The sequence below is a fragment of the Vidua macroura genome, chromosome 27 (genome assembly GCF_024509145.1).
Source record: "Vidua macroura isolate BioBank_ID:100142 chromosome 27, ASM2450914v1, whole genome shotgun sequence".
Lineage (NCBI taxonomy): Eukaryota > Metazoa > Chordata > Aves > Passeriformes > Viduidae > Vidua > Vidua macroura.
Window position 1 is genome coordinate 5,259,770 of NC_071597.1, and position 17,149 is coordinate 5,276,918.

At 63.6% G+C, this 17,149-nt stretch overlaps 2 protein-coding genes across 3 annotated transcripts; both read right to left on the reverse strand.

Annotated features, from left to right (window-relative positions):
* Positions 1–379: 379 nt before the first annotated feature.
* Positions 380–4,832, reverse strand: TMEM98 (transmembrane protein 98). 2 transcript variants are annotated; one of them, XM_054000456.1, is made up of 7 exons: positions 4,695–4,832; positions 2,679–2,865; positions 2,269–2,400; positions 1,995–2,028; positions 1,648–1,763; positions 1,162–1,221; positions 380–647 (listed from the first exon to the last, which is right to left on the reverse strand). In XM_054000456.1, exons 2-7 carry the CDS (start codon positions 2,807–2,809, stop codon positions 440–442), a joined length of 681 nt encoding a protein of 226 aa, XP_053856431.1. In that variant the 5' UTR covers positions 2,810–2,865; positions 4,695–4,832; the 3' UTR covers positions 380–439. The 2 variants fall into 2 exon arrangements, with proteins under 2 accessions (XP_053856431.1, XP_053856432.1); XM_054000457.1 differs by lacking the exon at positions 4,695–4,832 and adding an exon at positions 3,596–4,225.
* A 286-nt stretch (positions 4,833–5,118) lies between these two features.
* LOC128819953 (rho GTPase-activating protein 27-like) lies at positions 5,119–16,936 on the reverse strand. The gene is given in 17 exon segments (XM_054000411.1): positions 5,119–6,405; positions 6,519–6,624; positions 6,976–7,110; positions 7,251–7,328; positions 7,607–7,705; positions 8,108–8,227; positions 8,361–8,451; positions 8,525–8,623; positions 9,004–9,108; positions 10,307–10,394; positions 10,491–10,558; positions 10,651–10,761; positions 11,092–11,307; positions 12,009–12,434; positions 15,627–16,347; positions 16,592–16,873; positions 16,875–16,936. Coding segments are annotated over 17 exon segments (2,985 nt in total). The 3' UTR covers positions 5,119–6,227.
* Positions 16,937–17,149: the final 213 nt, after the last annotated feature.

Sequence of the window (17,149 nt, forward strand, 5' to 3'; positions counted from 1 at the left end):
CTCCAAACCACCTCCAGCCTTCCCAAAATCCCCTCTAGCCCCCCAACCTTCCAAACCCTTCAAACTCCTTTAAAGCCCCCTTCCAACCTTTCTCCACACTCCCTTGCAAGTCCCTCAACCCCTCCCTAGACCCCCAGCTCCTCCAAATCACCCTCCAACACCCTGAAATCCCCTCTAAACCCCTCAAACCCCCTACACAACTCCCTCCCTAGCCCCCCCATCCCCTCCAAATCTACCTCCAACGCCCTGAAATCCCCTCCAAACCCCTCCAAACCCCTCCACACTCCCTCCCAAGCCCCCCAGTCCCTCCCTAGAGCCCCAACCTCCCCTTCAACACGCCCGTTCCCTCCCCAGACCCCTCTCCATGCAGACACCACACCACCAGCCCATCCCAGAGCCGCCCGTGCGGGGCTGGGGGCACACGGGGCCTTTATTGGGGTCAGATGGCCGACTGCTCCTGGCGGGGGGGCTCGCCGGGGGCCGGTGGCCGCTCGGGCTCGGTGGCCATGGCGGCCTGGCGCAGCACGGCCATGTGCTCCTCGGCGGCCGCCAGTGACCGCTCGACCCAGTGGCGAGCGGCCGGCTGGCGACAGGCGCTGCGGGTCACCAGCACCAGGTGACTGACCGACAGCAGCAGCGCCGCGGCCCTGCGGGGACACGGGGCTGTCACCGCCCTGTCACCTCCCTGTCACCGCCCTGCCCCATGGTGGCTTCCTCAGCAGCAGCGTGGCCCCCAGTTTGCCTCTGGTGACCAGGGACAGGAGCCAGGGAATGGCCTGAGGTTGTGTCACAGGGGGATTTGGGATGGAGCTCAGGGAAAGGTTCTTCCCCCAGAGGTGCTGGCACTGCCCAGGCTCCCCAGGGAATGGGCACAGCCCCGAGGCTGCCAGAGCTCCAGGAGCGTTTGGACAGCGCTGCCCAGGGTGGGATTTTGGGGTGTCCGGGCAGGGCCAGGGGTGGGACTGGATGAGCCTTGGGGTCCCTCCCAGCCTGGGATATTCTGGGATCTGCTCACACCAAGGGGCCTCCCTGTCCTGCTGGGTGACCTGGGCTTGTCCCCAGAGTGGGGTTGCCCCAGAGGTGTGGTATGGGATGTGGGGGTGTCCCCACCCACAGGTATCCCCCACCCAGGAGTGTCCTTGTCCTTCCCGCCGCTGTCACCTCGCGTCCAGCAGTTTGGGGTCCAGCGGGGGGTACATGGATCTCACCACGTCGTCCACTCTGCGGTGGGGACAGCGTTTACCCCAGGGGACACTGGTGACACCTCCAGCACAGACACCCCAGGCCTCAAGAGCTCTCTTGGAGCCCTGGGACCTCCCTAGAGCCCCAGGAAGCCCCCATAACCCCAGGAACCCCCTGAACCCCAGGACACCTCCCAGAGTCCCAAAATTACCCCAGGGCCCTGGGACACCTCCTGGAGTCCCCGGACACCCTTAAAGTCCCCATGTTTCCCTCCAGAGTCCCCAGGGTCCCCCCCAGTGCCCTGGGACATCCCCAGAGCCCCCATGACCCCTCTAGACCCACCCTGTCCCAAATCTCTGGGGACCCTCCAGAGCCCTGGAATTTTCCCCCCCAGTTCCTGGGGACACCCCAGAGGCACAGGACCCCACCCAAAAGCCCTGGGACCCCCCAGACATCTCCCGTCACCTGGGGCTGATGCGCTTGGCCACCACGATGATGTCACCCAGGCTGGCTGGGGACTTCACGCGTGCGCCTGAGCCCATGGTCATGGCCACCAACTTCTCCGTCAGTGTGTGACAGATCTGGGGGACAGCGGTGGGCACTCAGTGCCACCATCACCACCAGTACCACCATCAACACCAGTGCCACAAGTGCCACCTACCATCAGCACCAGTGCCGCCAGTACCAACAATGTCACCATTGCCACCATTACCACAAGTGCTGCCCACCATTGACACCAATGTCACTAGTGCCACTGGTGCCACCACTGCCACCATTGCCACCACTGCCACCAGTGCCACGCCCTCACTCACCTTCAGGATGGCAATGCAGTGGGACACCAGACCCCTGTGGAGAGGGAGGAGGGTGTGAATCCACCTGTGTCCCCCCTGCTCTTTGTCCCCCGTGTGTCCCCCCTCTTCTGCCTCCCTTGTACCCCAGACCTGTGGGGATATTCCCACCCCAAGACCATCTTGAGGACCATCCCCATGGCTTGGCGACCTCCAGATCTGTCCCCTACATCCCATGGTGGGGGGCTGACACTGCACAGGGGTCCCCCAGCAGTGGGGGCACACAGGGGACACTCACGAGGCATCCTCGACCCAGTCCTCGTTCTCCAGGATGGCCTCTATGTGGGGGTTGGTGATGACCACGTCGTCCAGCTCCAGCTCCGAGGGCTCTGACGGCGTCTCTGTGGTCCCCATCAGGTCCACGATGGGTCTGTCAGAGACATGGGAGACATCCCACCAAGGGCCACCTCCTCGGGCTGCCCCACAGCCCCAATGGCCCTGATGCTGGTGGACATGTCCCCATCTCTGTCCCCCTGATGATGGTGGGTGCGTCCCCATCTTTGTCTCCCCATGGATGACCATGGATATGTCCCCCAGATTGTCTCCTTGATGATGCTGAACATGTCCCCAGCACTGTCCCCAGCCCATGGGGGCTGGGGTCCCTCCCTGGTGGAGACAGGGACGCTGCCACCCCCGTGGGTCACTCACTTGGTGTCGTAGTGGTGGCGCAGGTCCTTGGGGTGACAGTAGCGCTGCCTGCACACCACCACCAGCGCCACAAAGGACGCCAGGAAGATGGTGGCCAGCACCCCGATGGCCACGATGACAACGGTCTCCATGGCTCGTCCTCGCCGGAGGGGCTCAGGCGTCCGGTGCCATCACAGCACGCTGGGGGCTGCAGTGACAGGGGCACCAGAGACTGGAACCCCACAGATGTTCTCCTCTCCATCCCGCACCCCAAAACACCCAGCCAGGACCTGGTGTCACCCCCAGATGGATCCCTGTCCCCAGGGTCAGTGTCACCTGGGGGATGTGGGGACTCTGGGTGTGGGGTGCAGCAGGATTTGGGAGGCTGCCCTCAACCTGTCACCATGGCCATGGGGACAGGGGGACAGGGGCTGGGGTCAGGAGAGCAAGGCCTGGGCCATAGGGGGGTGTGGGGACCCCCAGAGTGTGTCCTTCTGGGGACACTCACAGCCCTGTCCCTATGGGGACACGGGGACCCCCAAAGCATTTTCCTATGGGGCCACAGGGACCCCAGAGACTGATCCCTATAGGGAGCCTGGAGTTCCTGTCCCTATGGGGCCACAGAGCCCCACAGGGACCCCCAGAGCCTCCAGTTCTGATTCCTATGGGGTCATGATTACCTCCAGAGCCCCCTTTCCATTAGGATCCCCCGAATCTGATCCCAGCTGGGCCACGGGGGACCCCCGAGCCACCCCAGCTGCAGTAGCAGGGCCTGTGTGTCCCTGTCCCCATGGGCAGCAGACACCAGCCATACCAGGCCCAGGGGACCCCGTGTCCCCCAGTACGGACGGACTGGGAGTCCCTGTGGGGTTTCTGCCCTGAGGGGGACCTCCCGTGCCCATCCCGCGGGGCGGGGGCTTCATCCTTGCCCTCCCTACCTGCTCCAGCCGGGAGGCACCGCCGGGCGGGACACGGGGACACGCGGGGATGGTGCCACTTCCGTGCCGGGTGTGCAAACACGGCCACACCGACCTTCGCCCCCTGACTCACACCTGGGCCCCCCACACAGGGGGGGTGCGGGATGGGCCCCCGAAACCCTCCGGCCCCACTGCCTCCCCCCTCCCCTCACCCTTTTTTTCTTTCTCCCCTAAATCCCATTGAATTTTAAGCCAGGTTTAGGGATTTGGCTTAAATTTCCAGCCTGGCTGCAGTTGTCCCTGCAACCCCACAAGGTTGGGGACAGGGAGGGGGGGACAGGGTGCCCCCCTCGCCCCCCCTCCACCACTTTCTCACTGTGATTAAAGCCTTAAGAGGGATTTTGGCTGCCAAAGCCGCTTTTGCTGCAACCCCCTGGTGCCTGGTCCTGGGAAGGGGGGCGGGGCACAGCCCCGGGGGTGTCCCCAGGCCCCCCCAAAGTGTCCCCAGCACCACCCCCAGCCCCAGGGGGTGTTCCTGTCCCGGCTGGGCTGGGGTCAGACCCTACCTGAGCAACAGCAGGGAAGGTGGGAAGGGGAAAGGGGGGTCTGTGGGGGCACTGGGAGAGGGGGTCACTGCTGGGGGGTTTGGGGGGTTCTGGGACTGGGGGAAAACGCTGCTGGGAGAGTGGGGGGTGTTCTGGGATGGGGGGTCACTGCTGGGAGGTTTGAGAGATTCTAGGACTGGGGGGGTCACTGCTGGAGGGTTCTGGGACTGGGGGCGGGCTGCTGCTGAGGGGTGTCCAGAGAGTCCCTGTGAGTGTTTGGGGGGGTGTGGGGGGGGCCGCTGCTGGAGGGGGGACCCGGGGGTGTTTGTCTGGGGGGATCTGGGGGGGGTCGCTGCTGGCGGTTCCCGGTCCTGCACAGTCCCGGTTGCCGGGGGAGGGGCACGGAGCTGATGGGGTCCCTCCTGGCCCTGGGGGTCGCTCCGGAGGCCCAGAGGGGGGGATGGGGGTCTCTGGGGGGGCCCGACACGGTCCCGGGAGGGAGATCCCCTCCCAGCTCCCTCGGTGGGTCCCTGCGACCCCCCTGGGTGTCCCCAGTCCCTCCCGGATCCCCGCACCTGGAGCGGCTCCGCGGCGGCCGCGAACAAGATGGAGCCGGGCGGGGGGCGCGGAGTGGGGCCGGCAGCGGGGTGGGATCGGGACGGGAGCGGGGAGGGAGCGGAGAGGGAGCGGGATCGGCCGGGCTCTGCCCCCGGCACCGCCTCCCTCCCGCCCCGCAGCGCTCCGAGGGTCCCCTGCGCCTCCCAAAGTTCTGAAGTGTGTCCCATGCATCCAAAAGTGTCCCAAAATGTCCCAAAGCACTGCCACTGCACTCCTGAAGAGTCCCCTCTTGTCACAATTCCTCCTTGTGCTCCAAAGTGGCCCTCGTGCATCCCCAAGTGCCTCTCTTCTGTCCCAAAGTGCCCCTGCTGCACGCTCGAAGCATTGTCTTGTCCCCCAAGGTATCCCCTTGTGCCCCCAAATTCCCCCCCTGCATCCCTTTCCTGTCCTCAGTTGTGTCCCCTTGTGTCACAAAGTGCCCCAGTTGCATCGCAAATTGTCCCCGTTTTATCCCAAACCACCGTCCCTGCACTCCTGAGGTTTTCCTTTGTGTCCTGAAAATCCTTGTGCCCCAAAATGACCCCACTGCACCCCAAAGTGTCTCTGTCTTGTCCCAAAGTGTCCCCACTGCAGTCCAGCTTGGCCCTATTACATCCCCACACATCCCCCACCACACCCCAAAGTGCCCTTGCTGTCCCCAAGTGTCCTCTCTGTACCCCAGCCATCCCTGCGTCCCCAGCTGCTGCCATGTGCTGTCCTTGCTGTGTTTCAAAGCAAGGGACATGTGTCCCATGGCCCCAGACCTCCTCCTCGTGTCCCTGCCATGCCCTTTATTGTCCCCTTATGTCCCAAAGCACTTCAGTCACGTCCTTTGCCATCATTTTAGTGTCCCATCCAGTCCTGGTTGTGTCATGACCCAAAGTGCCCCACCCCAGGAGGTGACTCTGGGTGATGGGAACTCATGTCCCATGACCATGTGGCTCTCATCACATCTTGCTGTCTGTGGTGACATTGGTGGTGACACAGTGCTTGGTGACGCCAGCCAGGAATGGTGTCCCAGGTCCCCTCATCCTCATGGGGTACAAAGGCCACATGGTGTCTCCGAGGGTCATCAGGTGCCAAGGAGCACCGAGCCCCTGCTGCGCCACCCATGTCCCTGGGATGTCCCCTTGTCCCGCCAGCAACCCCTCACCCTTGTGTCTGCACGGGCTCTTTATTTGGGATCGGGGCAGGGGCTGCAGCCACGGCACTGCCCGGCCTCTCCCTGCCCGCCGGTGCCACCGCCCAGCGGGCACTGCCCGCCGGACCCTCCCTGCTCCCACCTGGGAATGCTGGCTCCAGGGGGGCACTGCAGGGTTCCGCTGACCATGGGGATCCCCTCTGGGGCTCGACCCCGGATCCGGCCCTGGTGGGACCTCTCCCTTGAGCCGGGTCACCGTGCTGCTCTCCGTGGAGCCACCACCGAGGTGACACATGGCCAAGTCCTTCCTGGAGACACTGCTCCATCAAGTCCCCACTGCCGGGCTCGTCCCCGCATGTGTCCCCAGGGTTTATCCATCAGGGAAGATGTATCCATAGTGGTTGAGGATGTGCTCCACCACCTGGTTCTGGAAGACCATGTGCATGGCCATGTTGCCCTCCTCGCTGGCCGGCCGCAGCAGCGTGGGGCCGAAGACGATGGCGACGCTCTGCACCGACATGCGGTTCTCCTCCTTGTGCTCCACCACCCTGTGGGGACAGGGGACGTGTCACCAGCATGGCCCTGACCCCGGGGCCTGTCCCCAGAGTCACGTTCTGCCTTCCTGCACCAGGTTGGGTTTGAGGGAACAAGGGGGTGTCACCTGCAAAGGTGGCGGAAAAGGACCTTCATGGTGTCGTGGTGGGCGGGTGGCAGGGACACCACCAGGTCCCGGATGCAGTTGCCCCGCAGAGACGTGTCCTGGATCTCTGCCAGGGAGGGAGGGCATGGTGGGGTGCTGGCTCCAGCAGTCACAGTATCCCTATCGCCACCTCCATTCCTGTCCTCATCCCATCCTTGTCCCCATCCTAATCCCCATCTCTATCATCCCCCCATCTCAGTTCCTGTCTCCATTCCCATCCCTTTTCTCTCTCATTCCTGTCCCTAACCCCATCCTTATACCCTTCCCCATCCTATCTCCATTCGATCCCAGTTCCCATCCTTGTCTCCATCCCATCCCATTTTAACCCCATCCTTGTCCCCATCCCATCCCGTCTTGTCCCGTCCCATCCCACCCCGTCCCTGTCCCATCCCACCCCGTCCCTGTCCCTCTCCCTCACTGATGGCAGCGATGAACTTGTCAAAGTGGCTGAAGGGGACGAGTGGCTCTGGCAGCTCCCGCAGGAAGAGCTTCAGTGCCCCGGTGACGACGTGGATGTCCTCCCAGCGCCCATCATCCAGGTCCAGCTGCTCATCTGGGGGTGGGGCAGCATCTCAGCCGTGTCCAGATCCCCAGGGATGGGTGGGTGGTCCCTGGCTGCCCCCTCCCCTGTCCCTCTGCCCCTGAAGGGGGTGATACCCCATTGTCCCTCACTGTCACTGCGGGTGACCGTACCGTGCTCCACCTTGTAGCGCAGTTTCTGGATGGTGGCCAGGTTGCCACTGACCCGGTACAGGCCATCAATGTCCAGACCTGGGCAGATGGAGATGGGGGAAAGCTCCCAGTTAAACAATCCACGCTGCAATGGGACATTAGGCACTCTTGAGGGAACTCTGGGTCCCCATGTGTCCCTCCTGTCCCCTGGAGGATGCCCACAGCCAGGTGGCACATAGTGACAGTGACCAGTACAGCTGTGTCAGTGCCCACAGCACCAGGCTTTCAAGGCAAACCCGAACATCCCATGTAGGCTGTCCCTGGAGCTGTCCCCATGTCCCCATGCCGGTGTCCCCGGCTGTCCTTGTCCCCTGTACCTCTCCTCTCCACAGTCCAGATGCACTGCAGGACGAAGCGTGGCACCGTCCCTCGCTCCCGCTCACACAGTGCCAGCAGCGAGCAGCCAAAAACCTGGTCTAGGAACACAGCGGGGACATGAGCATGGCTGGGGACACCAGGAAGGTGGCTAGTGGGGGACAGGGTTGGGGACAGAGGGACTTGTTCCCATAGGAGTTTCCTACCAGGGTGGCTGGAGGTGATGGGCTCAGGCGTGTCCCATCACCTCCAGCCACCAAGATGTTGGGTCAGGCTTGAGCCTGGTCACTCAACCCAGTGTCCCAGCTCCATCCCTGGCTGTCCCCTCCAGCCCTCCAGCCTGGAGGTATCCGGAGGGACTCAGCCCCATTCCAGCACCCATCCTTGACAGGCCCTATCCCCTCATCTATCCACCCCATCCCATCTGGATTTACCCTCATCCTAGCATGTATTCTTGATCCAGCCCCATGCCAGCAGCCCCCAGTCCTGCCCTCCACACCCACCCTTGATGTAGCCCCGCTCCCGCAGGGACTGCAGCGTCGGCCGCCTCTGCAGGAACTTGCGGAGTTTGTTCCGGACTCGGCTGGTGTCACTCTCGGCACTGCCCGTCACCTGCCCGGCCGCTGTCGGGGACATGGCACAGGTCAGCACCACCCGGGGCTCCGCCGGGCGCTCCCGGCCTGTCCCACCCCGGGGACCCGCAGGGTGGGGGGTTTTGCCGGGGCCCCCGTGCCCATCCCGGGTGCCGGTGCTCACCTGCCCTCCGCTCCTCGCCGCCCCCCAGCTTCTCCCGGGAGCCGAATTCAGCCCGAATTTCGGCCTCCTCCTCTCCGGGGATGTCGGAGCCCTACGGAAGCGGCACCGTGAGATGCCGGAGCCCGGCACCAGGGTGGCCGCGGGGGGTCGGGGGCCCTGCTCACCCTCCGGCCGATGCTGTCTGCGATGGCCCTGTGCCAGGCGGTGATGATCTGCTCCGAGTCATGCTGGATGAGGAATTCCGAGCCCTCCCGCGTCCTCAGCTGACGGAGCAACAGGCAAAGGTCAGGGAAAGGGCACGGGGCTGCCCCAACCACCCGGATTTAGGAACCAGGATGTGGCTGAGCCCGGCGCCAGCTGCGATGACACCAAACGGTGCTGTCTGCGGGGAGCTGGAGCGGCTGGAGAGGCTCCTCCCTGTGCAAAGCCCCTCTGGGAGCCAGGATGTCCTTGGTGGCTTCTCCGTGCCCATCAGAACGGGACAGTGACCGGCAGTGCCAGTCCCTGTACTCCCAGCCTGGCACGTCCCAGTATCCCCACTTCCATCCCCTGCTGGGATGAACTGGGCAGACGTGGCATTGCCCTGTGGGCACTTGTGGACCCTGGGGTGTGAACAGTGTCCCTCCTGCTGTCACCTGCTCACCTCCAGGACATTCTTCTTGCTGGACTTATCTCTGCCGGCCCAGGTGAGGGTGGCCCCGCGCAGCTTTACCGTGTGCTCGGGGATGGTCAGGGTGCTGGGGTGCCTCTGTGGGAACAAGGGGTTGGGGGTGGCACCTGCCCAGAGGGGACAGGGACACCGGGATCCTGCTGGGGGGTGTGGGCTGCCCTCCTCCAGAAAGGCAAGGTTGCCAGATGTTCTCTGTGGGACCCCTCTGTCCCCTCCTATGGTCTCTGCAGGACTAGGATATGGGACTGCTGTGGTGGGGTGAAGGTCATGGCCACCAGCTTGGGGACAGACAGATCCTAGGGCTGCCATCACCTCAAGAGACATTCCCAGCCCTCCCCAGGGATCCCAGCTGGAGGGGCTCCATCTTTGGGGTCCCTCTCAGTGACAGTGCAGGAAGGGAGAGGGTGGCTGCCCCCAAAGAGGGGGATTCTGCAGGGGGAGAGCATCAGACCCACTGCTTCTCCCCATGCCCTGGGTTTTGGGATGCTTTGGCCACAGTCCCCCTGCTCCAAGAGCCTCTGCACCCCCAGACAGAGCCCTGAACCCCCGAGGTGGGGCCAGCACTGTCTCCCCAGCTGTGGGTCCCCTGTCTTCTCCCCCATCGCTGTCACCACAGGGTGTTGCAAGACCCACGGCAACTTCTGCATCCGGTGGCAGCTGCTGGGCACTGGGCCGGGGGGGGGGGTGGACCCAGGGGGAACCGGGGCTGGCTCTGCTTCCTCTTGCTGGCTCCCACCATCTCTGGGGCTCTGACACTGCAGGGAGTGTGGGTGTGCTGGAGGGTAAGGGGACATGTCCCAGTGCTGGGGTCCCTGTGCTGGGCACCTGTCCTGGCCTGTGGGTCCTGGTCACATCCTTCAAGTGCTGATTCCCCCCCACAGTGCTGGGGATCTTATTTTGTGGATGCTGGCCTGATCCCCCGGATGTTGACCTCAGCTATGGGTGCTGGTCCCATCCTGCAGCTTCGACCCCATCCTGTGGATCCTTGCCCTGTCCTAAGGATGCTGGTCCTATCCTGTGGATGCTGGCTCCATTCTGTGGGTGTTGGCCATGGTCCCCCTCCCCCAAGAGCCTCTGCACCCCCTAGACAGAGTCCTGAACTCCTACCCCAGAGGTGAGGTCAGCACCGTGTTTCCTGTGGGTGCTGCCCCTATCCTACACACATTGGCCACATCCTGCGAGTCCCTGTCCAGTCCCATGGGTGCTGGCCCTGTGCCATGGGTGCTGGCCCCATCCCATGGGAGCTGCCCTGCCCCAAGGCCACTGGGGCTCTTACCAGGGCACTGGCAGCTGAGTGCTTCGAGTCCTTGAAGAAGGTGAGGATTCCCCCTTCCAGCACTGTCCAGGAGGAGCTCCAGTTCTTCCTGGGGAGGGGAGCAGGGGTCACACATGGATAGCACATCCCCTTCCCCCGGCTGGACTCCTGTGTCCAGTGGCAGGGGACACCAGGACGTTCTTACCGGAGCCGCTTCCCTCTGTCCACTGTCTTGGTCCGGTTGAGCACACCGGCTTTTTCGAGGCTTTTAAACTGGAAAGTGAAGGTGGGGGTGTCAGATTTTCCCTTTGCTCTCCCTAGTGCTGGGGTGAGGGTAGGCTGGGTGCCCCTCCCTGGGTGCTCACCTTCTCCTCCTTGCTGCCCAGTGCCGGTGACACGGCGCCGTGCCAGGCGAAGAGCCCGCTGTCCTGGCTGGAGCCGCTGCTGGCCCGCTCGTGGCGGCCGCCCGATGGCACCTGGGCAGGGAGGGGTCAGGTGATGCCCGAGGTGCCCCTGCCAGGAGGGGGCTGTGCTGTGCACCCATGGCACCCCAGAGCCCCTGCAGCCCCTACTCTGTGGGCTTGTGAGGATGTTTATCCCTGGCAGTCACCCCAGTCTGCATCTTTCCCTGTCCCTGATCCTGTTTCCATCCCCATTGCTGTCCCTGTCCTTGTCCATAACCCATCCCTGTCCCCATCCCAGTTCCTATCCCTGTGTTCATCCCTCTTCCAGTTCCTGTCCCTTCCCCTGGCCCCATCCCCATCCTCAATCCTGTCCCAGTCCCTATTCCCATCCCTATCCCGTACCGTGTCAGGGGCGAAGTGCTCGGGGTAGAACATGATTCCCTCGGGGTGGCCATGCCCATACCAGCCCGGGGGTGAGCCCAGCTCCTCGGGGTGCCTCGGGGACAGGCAGAGAGAGGCCCCCTGATCATAGGAGCCCACAGGTGAATAGTCTTCCTCGGGATAACACTCCAGCTCATCTGGAGACAGGTCGGGATAATCCGTTTCTGGAGTGGGTGGCTGGAGAGAAGAGAAAGTTCAAGATCTTGTGCCCAACCAAGAGATCTGCATCTCTGTGTTGCTTGTCCAGGTGGGGGCTGCCCCATCTCCATCATCTCCATTCCCATCTCCATCTCAATCCCTGTCTCCATCTCCATTCCCATGTCTGTCTCCAGCTCAATCCCAGTATTCATTCCATTGTCCATCTTTATCTTCATTCCCATCTCTGTCTCCCATCTCCACCATCATCCCTGTCTCCATCTCCATTCTCCTCTCTTTCTACATCCCTTTATCTATTCCCATCTCCATCTTCATTCCCCATCTCCATCTCTGTTTCCATGTTCATCTCCACTTCATCTGCCATCCTTTCTCAATCTTTAGCTCTGGCTCCATTTTCATCCCATCCCTGTTTCCATCTGCATTCTCATCCTTTCCTACAACCCTGTATCCATACTCATGTCCATCTTCAGTTGTCTTCATCTCCATTCTCATCTGTCTCCATCTGTCTCCATCTGTTTCCATCTCCATCACATCTCCCACACCTTTCTCAATCCCAATCTCCGTCTCTGTCTCCATTTTCATCCCATTCCTTTTCCATCTCCATTCCCATCCCTGTCTCCATTCCCATCCCTGTCTCCATTCCCATCCCATTTTCATCTCCAATCCCATCCCTGTCTCCACCCCCATCCCAAGCCCATCCCCGCGCCTCGCCGGGTGCTCACCCTCTGCTCCATGGGACCGTACCACGTCCCCCCAGGGTGCATCTCCCGGGGGCTGCCTGTGTCTCCTGCAGTGGGGGGGTCCCACGACGTCTCACCTGTCACCGAATTATAGAAAAAAGTCTGTCCGCTTCCTTTGTCCACGTGCTGTTCCCACTCGGGAAGCTCCGGGCTGTGTGCGAGCGAGGAGGCGGGAGAGGCGGCAGGACTCACTCCATCGGCCGCCTGCCCGAAGGGACAATCCCACGTGGTCTCGCCTGTCACCGGGTTATAATAAAACAAATGCCCACTGTCCGTGTCCGTGTGGGTTTCCCAGTCCAACACGGAGCCACCAGGCTCCTCCGGGGCCGAGCTGGCGGCGGCCTCTTCCCGCAGCTCCTGGATGTTGAGGTAGATGGGATCAGGTGTCTCCTCTGACTCCTTGCGTGCCTGGGGGAACACGGATGTGTCACTGTTGAGCTGGGATGGCATTCCTGGGATGTCCCCACTGTAGTGTCCAGGTGGCTGATGGGTGAGGCACCGAGGAGTTGGATCCTTCCCTGGCTGCTGGGTCACCCCCCTGCCTGGGCCCCCAAAAGTGTGGGGCAGGAGGTGCCAGTGGTGGGAGGCCAGGAGGTGGACAGGGGCACTCACAGCACCCAGAGTGGGGCAGGGAGCACCCATTGGCACACGGATGAACACATGGAGGGACATCGAGGTCCCCAGTGTCAGCACCTGTGTCACTGCTGCCTGTGTCACCTGCTGCTGGCAGTACCCTCACAACCAGCACCATGTCACTGGCACCTGCATGACCCACAGTGTGCAGCACCTGCAGCGGCACCTGCACCACTGGTACCTGTGTCACTGCATCATCTGCACCCACATCATCAGCACCTCCATCACTGGTACCCATGTCACCCACATCATCAACCCGTGTCCCTGGTACTCACTCATGCAGCACCTGTGTCACTCATACCTGCATCACCTGCATCATCCACACCTGCATCACTGGTACCTGCATCCCCTATATGATCCACACCTGCATCACTGGTACTGCATCACCCCCTGGATACAGCAACCACATCACTGGTACCTGCATCACCTGCTCTGTGCAGCACCCACAGCACTGGCACCCAAACTATGAACACCCACAACCTCTGCACTGAAATCTGCCCTCCCAACACCTCCAACCTGCTCATCCCCTGCACCCCCAGCCTCTGCTCCCACCTCCCCAGCACCCTAAAACTCACACCCACCTCACCCACGCTTGCACTCCAGCACCCTCATCACCTGCACCCTGGGACATTTCCAGCACCCACAGCCCCGGCCTCCCGCCCAGAGCCGGATGCTGAACCAGACAGTCCCATCACCACATCCCAAAATAGCATCCCCAGCACCAGCCTGGCTGACCCCACCCGTGGGGATGCCTGGGGTAGGGGGATGTGTCCCCTGGGACCAGGAGGGTGCTGCCAGCGGGGAACCCCCTCCTGTCACCCTTTGATCTCCCCAGCTTTACAGCCTGCGTTTCTCACAAATGGCTGCGGGGACAAAGGTCCCAACTCCAGCCCTGCCCATCACACCGAGGGAGGTTACAGTAGGTGCACTGTCCTTGGGGACACCCTGGATCACAGTGGGACAGAAGCTCGATGACATCTCTCATCCTCCCCCCATTACCCCACGACCCCCCCGCCCTGGTGAGCAGGGCCAGAAACTACCGGGGGATCTGCCCTCCTCCTGGGGACAAAGGACATGGGGGTGGCAATGGGGCATCCCTGGCACGGAGCCCCCTGCACCCCTCTCTCTCCTATGGGTGCATCCCTGGGGGTTTCTCACCCCTGGGCGGGGGGGCTGGGTGCCCCTCCTGCTTTGGGATGCGCACTGTGGCACTCGCTGGTGCCCATAAACCTCCAGGGAAACCCGAGGGGGAGCCTGGCAAGGGGTGACCCCAAAACACCCCCCTGTCCCCCAGCCAGGAGCACCCTTGAGTGCTGCCTACCTTCCCCAAGCGCAGCAGCTGCAACGCCCTGCTCCGGGCCCGCCGCGGGCCCCCCGGTGCCCGGTCACCCATCGCGGTGACACCGGGGCAGCACTGGGGGCACCAGAGTGGGGACAGCCGTGGGGACACCACGAGGCTCCGGTAACGCCGCTGGCGCCCGAGCCGGGCCCTGCACCCACCGCGCTTCCTGCCGGGGTTCGGGGAGCGGAAGAGACGCCCAGGGCGGAACTGGCTTCTCTTGGGGTTGCTGTCACCCATCACCCACAACCTGCCACTCGTCACCCGTGCTGGCAAAGCCAAGGCCAACCGAGCAGGAATTGCTCCGGGATGATGCTGAGCAGGAATTGCACTGGGATGATTTTGGGTGGCCCATCTGGTGTCACACTGCTCAAATGGAAGCTTATGTGGAGCTGCTGTGTCCCCACAACACCGGGATAATCCCATCCCATCCCATCCCATCCCATCCCATCCCATCCCATCAGGTGCAGATAGTGGCAGGACCGAGGCCACCATGGTCCTGCCATGCCTGATGCTGGATGGTTTTAGCACTGGTTGGATTTGGGCAGGGAAGGGGAATGCTCCCGTGGTGGCACTGGGGTTGGGGACTATGCTGGGTCATCCCCAGAGTGGCTCAGTGGCTTTCGGTGTGCAAAAGGCACAGCTGAGAGCACAAGGTATAAAATGGGGTGAAAATGAGGTGAAAATGGGGTGGAAAATGGGGTCTAAAACACAGCCCCCTACCATCAGTACCCCATTTCCTCCAGCAACTCCCCCAGGGGCACAATCCCTCCAGCCCCCCTTGAAGTGGGGGACACCCAGGCTTGGGGTGCTCCAGGTGCTCGGGGACAAGTGAGGAGTGGACAAGGTCGTGGGACCCACCCCTCTGCCCGCACTGTCTCACCCTGTGTACCCCGGCCTGCGTTGGTGGCAGGTGAGTGACCGGCAGGGACCCCCACCCTTGGGTGCCCCCCTCGGGGAGGTGCAGCCCAGGGGGTGCTGGACAGAGCCCTTTGCTACTTACTGGTGTGGGGTGAGCGTGGGTTTGGGGTGTCGGGGCGCTGGCCTGTGCCGGGGTGCACCCAGCACCCACCTCGGTCAATGGGTGCTGCGCCCAGGTGAGGCTCCCGCCCCAGCAGGGAGGAGCTGCCGCGCTTCCCTGTTAACCCTTTCTGCCTCCTCTCATCCCGGAACTCTCCGGGAACCTGAGAGATCACTGCAAAACCCCTCTGGGTGACACCGAGGCCGCTCCAGAGACCACGGGGTTCTGCAGAATAGGGGGCTGAGAGAACTCGGGGTGCCCATGAGGGTGGGGGCCAGGGGGCTGAGGGTGGAGGGCATGCGGGGGAGGAGTCCCTGTGGGGGGGGGTCCCTCACAGCTCCGAAATGGTTAATTCTGGCAAACTCCTATGGTGAGGTCACCTGCAGGTTTGTCCCATGGGGTCAGCTCGGTGGGGAGACTTGGGGGGTCCCAGCAGTGGCTGCGGTGCCGAAGTGTCACCTCACTGTGCTGGGGGTCACAGGGTCATGGTGGGGGAACACGGCCACTGAATCAGCCGAGGGGGCGAGGCTCAACATCCCCACCCGCTAACCCCCTCCCCCCCCCCCCAGCACAGCTTTTGGGGACAGCACTGGAGATGTCACCGTACCTGAGCTGCGGGGCCGGCTCCCGGCCACCTCCTGACCACGTCCCTGTCCTTGCCGGAGGCGCAGAGGGTCTCGGAGCGGCTCTTCCCGAGCGGCCGAGCGTGTCCTGAGGAGTCCCCGCGTGCCCCCATGGCATCAGTGGCACTGCGAGGTGCTGGTGTCACCCGCGCCAGGTCATCCAGGGAGTGCGAAGGTCTCACAGGCTCAGCGGGGTGCGGGGTCAGCTCCGGGAGGACCCGAAAAGAGCTGAGTGATGGTGGAGAGTCTCTCCTGGGCACCGAGTCTCTCCTGGGCACCGAGTCTCTCCTGGGCACCGAGTCCCTCCTGGGCACCGAGTCTCTCCTGGGCACTGGGCACCCTCCTGCCGACTCCCCCGGCTCGGCGGCGCCGATGAACCGATACTCGTAGGCTGGCGGGGGCTGAGGGACGAGCGCGGCCGGCTCTGTCGCAGCATGTCCCGATGGCGGGGGCTCAAGCGGGGCTGGGGCGGCGATGGGAGGCAGCTCCTTGACGTACTGGGCCGGGATGTAGAAGGCCCGAGCGTCCCCGCTCCTGCGGACGTGCCACCAGTGCGGGTTGGTGCGTTTGAGCAGGACATAGCGCTCGTTGGGTTTGATGGAGACCAAGGTGCCGTCCTTGGCGCGGTACTCGAAGCCGTACTCTACCAGCACCAGCGCCTCCTCCGCCGGCTCTGCCGCCTCCATGGCCTCCCCGCGCCTCCGCCTGCGGGACACGGGGCAAGGGAAGGTTGACGGCAGCGCCCAACCCCTCCTGGGCCGGGGACCCCCCAACTCCACTCCCTCGGGGTCCCCGCTGAGCTGCAGCCCTACGCGGCGGTTTCGCAAACCGCCCGAACCTGCTGGAACTCCCTAGGGCCCTGGGGTCACATCCTTGCCACCATGCCCGAGACCCCAAAGCCACCGAGTCCCAAGGCGCTGAGCCCCCGGTCCACGAGCCCCGCTCTCACCTGCGGCCGGCGCTGGGGCGGGTGCGCGCCCGCGGTGCCGCTCGTGCCCGCGCGGGGCCGGTCCCGACTCGCCCGGTTTCCGCCGCCGCCTCGACGGGAGACGGGGCCGGGCTCCGCGGCGGAGTGGGTACCCGGCCCCCGGCTGCAGCTCGGGCTGCTGGGGCGCGTCCTGTCCCCTCGGCGGGCGGCAGGGGACGGCGGCGGAGGGGACCCGCTGCCGCCCGACGAGGAAACGGCTCCTCGGGAGGTTCCTGCCGCAGGAAGGGCCCAGCCCCGCTGCTGCCGGGATCTGCACTGCTGCCGGATCTGGCACGGCCTCCCTGGGCAGTGGGATGGGGACCCCATTAGGGGGGCCCCATGGGAGCTGCCCTGCCCTAGTTTTTGTCCCCACGTACCCCAGGGAGTTCTGCTGTGTTGGTGGGCACATGCCAAATCCTCCAAGTACATGAGTGGTGAGGAAAGCAACAATGGGAGAAGCTGACACCAGTGGGGAGCAGCCAGGAGGAAAATGGGGCAGGGAAAATGGGGAAGGGACCCCCAACCACTTGCCCAAGTGAA